General features: G+C 31.9%; 1 protein-coding gene across 1 annotated transcript; it reads left to right on the top strand.

Annotated features, from left to right (window-relative positions):
- Positions 1 to 1,480: 1,480 nt before the first annotated feature.
- On the top strand, positions 1,481 to 9,992 carry LOC125060026 (facilitated trehalose transporter Tret1-like). The gene is made up of 10 exons (XM_047664767.1): positions 1,481 to 1,766; positions 2,569 to 2,798; positions 3,048 to 3,183; positions 5,917 to 6,098; positions 6,247 to 6,352; positions 6,777 to 6,854; positions 7,548 to 7,765; positions 8,542 to 8,724; positions 9,071 to 9,164; positions 9,806 to 9,992. The coding sequence occupies exons 1-10, from the start codon at positions 1,730 to 1,732 to the stop codon at positions 9,949 to 9,951; spliced, it is 1,410 nt and encodes a 469-aa protein (XP_047520723.1). The 5' UTR covers positions 1,481 to 1,729; the 3' UTR covers positions 9,952 to 9,992.
- Positions 9,993 to 10,984: the final 992 nt, after the last annotated feature.

A 10,984-nucleotide genomic window follows, 5' to 3' on the forward strand; every position in this document is an offset into this window, starting at 1 on the left:
GGATACATATGAAACAGGCGCCACTTATTCGACAATATTCTTTGAAAATTTACAGGCAATTTGCGGCTCTCGCTGTAGTAGTAGCTCGTAGCATTTCGTTGAAAAGTTCCAGGTGTGACCAGGTATGGAGGTTGTTCCACAGGATTTCTTTCCAGTAGTTATATTAACTATATAATCGTATAAGAGAGTACTTAGGGTAGTCTAGCGTTCAAATCCCGTCTGTGAACCAATTTTGACGTGATAACGTCTTTAAAATCGTTTTAGTCGGGTGACATGTTCAGAAACTTGTGTCACACCAAAACCTCACGAGCGCGATCGCAGGTATAACGAGAGAGAGACGGACCGATCTCCCGTCTCATCTCGAGCGCTGCCAGTCATTCCGTGAATGTATGAAGAAAAATGTATATCATAGTCGAATAAGTAAACTTGTCATTTTACACCCGAAATTTATCATCAAAAGTGTGAATAAAACGATAGATGTAATTTAAAATTTGAAAAAATTGTTATCTTCATTAATTCCTTACTTCCCAAAAACTTATATCACCAATAAGACGTTATCACGGAAACATCTCGATCGTAAACCTACTTTACAAACAACCAATATTTTTTCATATTGGCCATTGTACGCAAAACTTCCTTCCCACGCTGATGTTTGTGTATACTTTTGTAAACGCTTCCTAATCCAATATATTATGCTGAATCTCTTATATGAAAATCGTGTAAAATTTATTTGCTAAAGTAATGAAACAAAAATAAGAATATGTACATTTTTTTAATTTAAAGTTCTGATATAAAACTTTTTTTATATAGGTAACTAGCCAGTATAAACAAGAAACTTTTTTTACACGCTTTATATTAGCTTCACCTGTATGTATGTATATATGTATGTATGTAACCGACTTCTTCGGACTCGATTTTGACCCACTTTTAACGGACAGATGCACACATCTGGATGGCACAGAGCTCCCCACGATTTTTCACAATAATACCAGTATTCTTTGTTCATTACCATTTTCAGCCTAAATTAGGAATTATTTTTCACTTTTTAGTTTGATGTGCTTTAAAAGCGTGTTTTTTAGTTTTTTTTAACTATTATTTATTTTTTCATGTGTATGTGTATGATATAAGTATGAGTGCGACTCTCAGAGGTTGTAGGTTCGAACTCCAGCTTGGTCTCTGTTGGACTTTTCTTTCTCTGAGCACATTGCTTGTACGATGAAGGAAAACATTAACAAACACAATAAAAACTCAGGCACAGAAGGCGAATGCCAAAGTTGTTTGGATACCAAGGGCCAGAACTAGTCTGTTGCACAGATCCCCGTTATCAAAGACGTTGCGCTTACTGAATGCTGTCTCCGACACTATCGAGATCTTTATATGTTCGCAGAGTGAGTTCACAGTAGCGATATTGTGTATATTATGATATTGTATATATATTTTTTTTCAATATTATCATATTGGCTTAGTACAGATAATGTATGTATTTTTGTCAGTAAATAAATAAATCTTACATTATTGTATGTTACATTCCATACGTCATAGCTAACGCTTATATTATTACGTGACGTAGTTTTATATTTTAAACTAAGCAAACACAGCATAATCTTATAATCTCAATGAATATAAAATTTAAGCTTACCTCACACCGAAATACTAAATTTTCTTTTGTTTTTCATTCAGTCGTTTTAATGAGTAGTGGTTAGTCGTAGTTTGGAAAAAAAAAACAAAAATGGGGGTGATAAATCAGGTCTCGTCGTGTGTTATTGGTAAGGAACCATAGGAAATATTTTTGAAGCTTTCAAAAGGTGTCCAAACTAAAAAACACTGAGCTAACATTTTATATTTAATAATTTCAGGCACAACTAACGCATAACTGTTTTTATTTAATCTATTTAGATAACTTCTGTTATTGCATTAACATATAGATTGATTGTGCGTAGGTACGGGTTAATTGCTGGAAACTTTAGAAAATTACTGACACATTCTAATTATCGTAACGATGTGGATCATTCAAACAATACCAATAAAAAATAACTATTTTACGAAGAATGTGGCAAATTTAATAAATTCAACTTTATTTTAAGAAATCATTAACCATAAACTAATTAAATATTATTATTAATTTACGGAAGCCGTTCTACGCGATCTACGTAGGTACTAAACCTTTTGGAAATACTTCGTTATTTTACGAACGATAGATGATGATTTTCTAAATATTGTTTTTAAAATCGGAAATAACGAATTAATTGTAATATTAGGATATTTATTATTATATAAATAGACATAACGAAGCTAGGAAGACGAAACCTACGAGTATTACTAACAAAAAAAAAATATTTACCTAGTAGTTTTCAGTTTTCCCGCAAATACTCGGCACTTATATTTGTTAATAGTATTTCTTCTATTTGGACTACACAATTAGGACAAACACTTGATACAAACAAATTGACATACATACAAAAAATACGAAAAGCGTTGCTTTCCTATAATATACGGACACGATCAACGAAATCAAGTGGATACAAAAAACAGTGTTGATACAATAAAATAAATTACATTAATTTTCAGTGGGTTTCCTCTGTTTTTCCACCGGTATCGTCTTCTGTTGGCCATCGTCTATGATCAAAGTATTTGCTTCAGAAAATACAACTTTAAACAGAGTAATGACAGAGACAGAAATATCTCTACTTGGAGGCTTACCGCCCATCGGGGCTCTTTGTACAATTCCCTTAACAGGAAAAATTTTTGACACCTTAGGGCGGAAATATACTCTCATAGGGATATCATTGAGTCAAGTGGTAAGTACAAGATAAGTAGTACTAGTAAGTACAAGCGTATTACCTACATTATATTAATATTTGAATAAATGGAAGATGTTAATAAAGCAAACTTTTTGTTCTATTTCTTCTAGGAGCTCGGTTCATTTCATTGTTGGCTACAACTAACTAACTTAATAACATTAGTTATATTAAAAAGAAGTTCCTTATTATGCCTGTTCACGAAATACTTAATTAAATATTATATTAATTTTACAATTACCATTTCAGATTGGTTGGGCGATAATATGTTCATTTAAATACGTAGTTACGGTCCTTATTGGTTTCTTCATCACTGGCTTGTCAGCCTGCATGTACCTTGCAGTACCAGTGTTCATTGGAGAGTTTAGTCAGGAGAGCATTCGAGGTAACGCAATAAATAATTAAGTAATTATAATAAAAGCCTTTTATTTCAGATACTTTACATTTAAATCCATTTATATTTCTATCATCGCATTCATTCCTAGCTATCTATGTGCCCTTTTTTGCAAAGGCCTCCTCGAAATCCAGTCATTTCTGCCTGCACTGTGCCACTCTCTGGCATGTACAACGTGCTGTTTCCTTAATCGGGTCTATCTATGTTGTAAATTGTCTTCTTTTTTTCCGTTCATTGTACCTTGGGCACCAGTTGAATACTTGGTTGCTCCACTTTTCTGTTCCTTTTGCCATGTGCTCCGTCCATTTCCACCTTAATTTATTTATATTTATTGTGTTTTCTTAGTTATTATTCTTAATAATATATTCTTTATTTTACCTTTTCTCCTTTTCTCCTTTTCCCTATTATACTTCGTTCCATCGATCTTTGACGGACCTGTAGCTTTGTATGCTGCGCTTAAGGGGGCACCCATGTTTGAGATGCATATGTTTGTACAAATAGTGTATTAAAAAACTTCCTTTTAATTACCATGCTCGTTTTCTTATTCATGACTTCTCTAAGCGTCCATAAGCTCTTCCAAGCTTTTGCTACACTTGTGTGAATTTATTTTACTGTTGCATCAGTCATAGATTTTGTAATATTGTATAAAAGTGTTGTTTAAAAGTATTATTTTCTTTCTGAAATTATTAATGACTGCTACTAAGACCTACAATTCTGCTTTCCGTGTCAAGTTCTGTGACCATCCTCTCCAATGCATCGCGTGTTGAGGCAAATACAATCAGGGCGTCTGCAAACCTTAAATGGGTCAATCTTTCGCCGTTATTATTATCCCAACTGTGAAAAAAGTCATAAATATGACAAAAGCACATATCGTTTATTAATACACTTTGATGAAGGTTGAAGGTTCTTCAACTGCTTTCAAAAATGCTTCTAAAATAGTTCAACGAAATATTTCGTCACATTTATTGTTTTGGTATATATTATACTTATTTTTAATTATTTTTGAAGTTATACTTCTTTTGGCGCGTTAGGGAAAAAGGATGAGAGTAAATATTTACGATCCGCACGCACACTGTCAAAAAATCCGACACCCGCACATCGGCACGAAAAAAATAAACCCTGAAGTTAGCATAGTAAACATTTTAAAATAAAAAATGTCCATTTCTTTAATTATATAGAAATATTTTTTTTGTGATATTTAAATAAACTTTAATAACTAGATGATACGTTATAATAAAACTTTCAATGTATTCAATACCTTTGTTCTATTGTTAGTGTAGTTTTTTCTACAAACGTAAAATAAGGCAAAAGATGAAATTTTTAAAAAGATTTTTATCTTGTTACACCAAAGAAGTATAACTTCTAACGCGTATACTTAAAGTACACACACATGTTTTTTTTAATTAAGTTAAAAATTATATTTCAAATGGCAAACTAGCATCAGGCTCATCTGAACTTAAAAGATTGCCGCTAAGCACTCATACGTACAGAAGATAAGTTAACCTTATCTTGTTTTAATTCAATAAAAGTACTAAGAAATAAAAAATGAGTACGGAACACCTCAAGGCAGTATTTTGGCCCCGCTACTTTTTCTAACATACATAAATGACCTTCCAGATGCTATACACCAGAACTGTATACTATTTGCTGATGACACTACACTTATAATAAAAAGTAAAAACGAACAAGACTTAAAAAACAACTTAATTAAATCTCTAGACGACGCCATTAACTGGATGAATTCCAATAATCTACAAATAAACATGACCAAAACTAACATAATCCATTTTCAGACATATAACTCTAAAACACAATTAGACTTACAATATAAAAGCAATAAACTAGACATAATGAACGAGTGTGTATTTTTAGGTATAACGATAGATAAATTTTGTAGTTGGAAAGCACATATTGAAAAATTACAGAACAAAATAGACAGTTTTGTTTTTGTGTTAAAACGACTAAAGGAAACTGTTAACCATGCTACGGTATTAGCTGCTTATCATGCATATGTTTCATCTATACTTAGATATGGAATTATAATTTGGGGAAATTCAGTCGAAGTAAATAGGGTATTTAAGGCTCAAAAGAAATGTATTAGAGCAATTTGTGGAGCAAACTGTCTTGATAGTTGCGTACCTTTATTTAAGAAGCTCAAAATTTTATCTCTTCCATGTATTTATATTTTAGAGATATCGTTATTCGTGCACAGAAACATACATATTTTTAAGTCGAATGTAGAAGTTGAAGTAAAAAGTAGACATGGGATGAAATTGGCTGTGCCAAAAATCAATCTGGAACTGTTTCGGAAAAACAGCTTTTGTATGGCAATTAAAGTCTACAATAAATTACCAAAAGAATTAAAAGATCTTCCGTCTAGATTCTTTAAAAAGCGACTTAGTGAATTACTTTTAGAAAAAATGTACTATTCAATAAATGATTATTTGCATGAAACACCGTAATTGATATAAAGCTAATGATATAATGTATATAATATAATAGACTAGATAGTATAAGAATAATTGACATTGAATAATAATGTGAAATACTTTAAGACAAATTTGCGCGCCATCGTGTGTGGCAGAATATGCGAACGATTTATGATTGTATCACCTTAACATTTTGTACCATATTCTTGCAAAAAATAAATTATTATTATTATTATTATTATTAAGAACTAGTACTACTATGACTAAACATAATTGTATAAATTCGAAAATTCAGGTTCATTAACCGCTGGAGCGTTAGTTCTCTTTCCTGTGGGATCAATGGTCAGCTATCTCCTCGGAACCTTGGACTACCACACGATGAACTACACCTGTCTCACCATCAGCACCGTGGGAACTCTGATGATGTTTTATTTGCGAGAATCACCTTTATATCTTATGAAAAATGGTTTGGAAAAGGTGGGATTTATACTACACTATATAGATTCAGAATATGAAAGATACATTAAACAAGATTTAAAGACACTTTTTCTAATTGAACTATTTATTTTTTTGCATTAATTTTACGAACAAAAAACTTTGCACCTATAGCACTATAATTTTACAGGAAGCTGCCGTTGTAATAGCATATTATAGAAGTGTAACAGTTGATAGTAAGGAGGTTCAAGAAGAAATGGAAAACATCAAACGTGCTCTTAACCCTGACTTAGACGGTAAGAGCTAATTCTCAGCTTATTTCTCTCAAATAAGAAAGATCTCGCCTAAAAGATAAATATTGTAAATAACAATATTTCCAATGTAGCCGGGGTTTATCTCGCGAGACGCGTAACACGAATGAGTATGATTTTAATTTATGTTATTTTCCTAAATCTTTTTAGTCAAATATAAGAGATGGAATAAAGTCCCTGGACTTAATGGCAGGGGAGTAGATCGAGAAAAGAAAAAAGAGACTTTATTAGTTGGCTGTTTAAAACTTTATGTTATCTTGCATATACCGTTAACGATGAACAAACAGATTAATTGAAACCTATATTTACCTAACCTATATACAATTGGAAATTCCGTCCTCACCGTCATTAAGAATAGAACTAGCTGATTCATATAATAACATTACTAAAGCAACGTATAATTTCGTAGATTCTACACCTGAAACAGAAAAATTGCAACCCAATCCCAACAAGCAGCGAGAAAAACTTAGCACCTGGCAATTTTTAAGTAAGTAAGCGATATATATTCTCATAGATGTAAAATTTAAACGGTATCATTAATTAATTATTATACATATACTAGCAAACTCGGCGAACTCCGTTTCGCCACCTCGATGGCTTCGTTTTATGTAACATTTCGTTTGGTGATCCCGCTTTTCTGTTGAAATTTTTCCTGAATTTTCTTAGCTATAAACCTTTCTAACGAATGCAAAACCGTGGAAATCGGTTCGTGCGTTCTGGATTTATAGCGTCAGGAAGGAAAACCCGACTTATTTTTATATAGTAGATTTTTTTAAAAAAATATTGATTTATTTTACAGAAGAATACCTATAATCGTGATATTGTTAGAAACCCGCTGTGGTTTGTATAAATGCGTCCGTACACTTATACAAACCACAACAGCTGTCTTGTTTAGGAGTGTGACAAATGTATTTAAAGTAGTTTTTTAACTGTTCTCTCGCCATATACGTTGTTTTCTCTCGATGTAGGTACATAGCCGAACGTGCGTTACCGCGTTCTATTATATAATTAACTTTAATTCTACATTTGTATTGTGGTAGTTTAAGAATAGTTATACCGGAACGAGTTGAAAATCATAATTGATAATGAACGAAGATCTTCGATTAAGATTCATTCATTAGAAGTCTTAATAATACATAACATCAAGTGACATAGCGAACATTATATTCCCTTTTTTCAGAGAAGTCCCGTTCTACCCGTCGTGCTCTCTTTTTATCCCTAATTCTCTACACCGCAGCAGTATTCCAGGGTCAAATAGTGGTTCAAGTGTATGCAGAACCTTTATTCAGTGCAGCGGTTCCCAGTATGTCTGCTACTCTTTGCAGTGTGTTATTCGCAGCGGTTACAATTTTTGGAGCTCTGATTGTAGTTTATCTAGTGGACAGATTGGGTAGGCGGGTGAGTCATCAATTATATAAACTGATATTATTAGTTATTATTTAGTTCTGATAATTTAAGTAAATGAAAAATCTTGACCTGTGTTAGCTCACTCACGCACTCTAAACACGCAACATGATCCAACAAATACAATAAAATTCCTAGTTTTTCTGAATTTCCGAGTTGTTGTGACCGTATGTATGTATGTAAAAGTGTCGAAAGCTTATGGCTAGATCAAGAATAACACTAATACACCTTTGCCTTTCGTCTAATTTTATGCTATTAGTTGATACCACCAATCCAGCAGTTGCATCTTCTGTAGATCTATTGTGAGAACCCAAATTGATTGTTTACTAGGATAAGTATTTCTGTAATTTTAGCGAGGTTCCCAGGAAGAGAAATGGGACGTTAGTTTTCATTTTATTGCCTGATTCAGGGAAGATACCTTTGTCAATACTAAGATCGCAGATATAAGAAATTTGTGCAGCAATGTTTATTTAATTAAATGTATCACCTGGCGCAGAATTAGGCTTAAGAGAGCTATTACTTCTTATAATTTCTTACTAATCACAAGAAAGGACTAGAAAAGCCAATTAATTACCCACCAAACAGAAATAACCGTTTACAATATCGAGAGACTTTTCAAGGGATTTTTCTTCCCTGTAAATCAAGCAGTTTGTTAGATTAAGTTGCTTATATTTTGATGTTAATACGAACAAATACTTAGTATTAAAACATTTACAGACTGCGAGTATAGAGGATAGATTTAAAACTAAATTGTGACCGTTAATTTCTAGCCGCTGATGATTTACTCTTCAATATTGGCATCAATATTCGCAGCATCTCTTGGCACGCAAATCCAATTCAATTGGGCTCCGAATTGGATGACAGCCGTTTTCATATATCTCTTCTGTTTCTCCTACACATTGGGTGCTGGGACTATACCTTTTACCATGAGTGCGGAGATATTTTTGCCAGAGGTAAGATTTAACCCATCATCCTTGTATCTGGCTATCGTGAGTTGTTTAATCATAACTATTAAAAATAATCCACAATTTGCTTTGTTTTATCTAGTGAATAAGTGTAGGAAGTAAATGTTTTTTTATTGCCATCTTTTTGACATATAATTAGTCATGAAAGATTATGCTTGACATAGCTACTAAAGTTTACTTAAACTACGGCTTCATATATGTCGCCTATATCAAAGATATAATAACATATGCCAAATGCTATTTAAATAAATAAATGTTATATTTCATTGTCTGTCTTGTGTCTGAGCTGCTTTAAATGAATCTAATTTTGTTCTAATTAATATTTTAATTTCAGATAAAGAATTTCGCTACGATAGTTTCATTCGAATATTCTTTTCTTGGATGTTTCTTTGTTTTATTTATTTTTAATCCTCTTGTCGCTGCACTGGGTAAGTTTTGATTCAAAAAACCATTCTTGAATTTACAATGTTTATTATTAAATGTTTTCGTTATGCCATTATATTTTTACTTTTAAATGTCTTTGGCTTACGCCTGCGCAATGAAAAATTTAATTTGGTAAACTAATTATTTTATCAATTTGCGTTTATATTCGTTACAGAAGTTAAAGTAATATTATAATAAGTTTTAATGTACAATTACCAATTACTTTTAGGAATTTATTATTTTAATATTGTATATTTAAAAAAAAGGGTGCGTGTACTTATGTACGCGTGTAAGAAGTTATACTTCTTTGGCATTATTAAAAATAGTTTTTGATTGCATGCAAATAATTAATTACAATTAAATAATCAAAGACTGGAAAAGGAGTCATTATAGTCAATAAAGTTCAGTTGACATTTGAAAAATTAAATAAATAAATATTTATTATTATTCTCTTACATTAAGTGTAACATAAATTCCATTATTATTCGAATGTTGTTTTTAAATTATGTCCAATACCGTAGCATCTTCCGTGGGCAACTTCATTTTGTTAATTTTGTGTCACGGTGCGCATCGTATAATTTCACTCTCATCAATTTTTCATAACGCGCCTAAAGAAGTATAACTTCAATAATAAATATATTTTTAGGATTGGGCACATTATTTTGCATGTTTGCTGGAGTATGTCTAATGACTGCAATATTTTGCTATTTCTTCATGCCAGAGACGAAAGGATTAACAGTGGATGTGATACAACACAAATTTTACTCACCAAGATCTCAAAATAATGTTTAAGTATTATATTATGTTTTTCTAATAAATACCAAAATATATTATGACTTTCTTTTTTGGTCAATTGTGTGCATATGTCAATTGACTAAAATGTCATAACAATTTAACAATTGTGTGTTTGACACTTCGAAGAAAAAACAAATATTGTTTATTGTTATTCGCCTATGTCAACATAAACAAATGAAAATAATGTACTGTTTGGCAAAAAAATGGACAACTAAGCAAATTTATATTCTAAAGTCGATTTCAGTAAATTAAATGAAATTTAATTGTCTGACCGTCAGACAATTAAACGTCAGACTCTGACGTACAAAGGCATTTAAGAACTCAAAATATTGTTAGTTAAATAGCCACCCAATTAATAAAACAATCATAAAATTGAATAGAACTTTAATAATCAAATAACAATTCACATGAAAACTTTGTCTATATCTCAAAACAAAACTAACAATTATTTGTACGTTTGGTAACATTGTGTGCTAGTATATATCACTGCTCAATATCTAAATGTATAAAATTGTGCTTATATATTATCTTTATCACGCTCGTGAAAAAGAGCAATTCCATTTTGACTTTGAAATAACTATGACTTATTTCTACCAGAAACTGGAAAATGCAACTGTCTCTTTCTTACAATAGCTATGCCTAGATCCTAAAATCCTTTATTACACCGTCTATATTAAAAAAAAAACACTTTTGCCTGGGGATGTATGTACGAGCCGACATTTTGCTAACTCGGGCTTTCTTAGTTCTATAAGCGTGGCGATTTCCTAAATCGTCGGAGTTACGCCCCGAGAGTATAGCCAGACGAAGGCACTCTCTTCAACTGTTACATAGCAATTAACATTTCATTATTTCGCTTATATTATATTGTTGTACGCGAGTGGTTAATATAGATTCAAACTAAAATCCTCTATTATTTAAAGCACCCAGGAACTGTACAAGCTTCTTTGATTAGATTGACATATGGAAAAAGCAAAAACAAAAATTGCCACGCCCACGAAGCGTAAAGAGCTCCGAATATTTTCTACTAAAA

Source organism: Pieris napi, chromosome 20 (assembly GCF_905475465.1).
Source record: "Pieris napi chromosome 20, ilPieNapi1.2, whole genome shotgun sequence".
Classification (NCBI taxonomy): Eukaryota; Metazoa; Arthropoda; class Insecta; order Lepidoptera; family Pieridae; genus Pieris; species Pieris napi.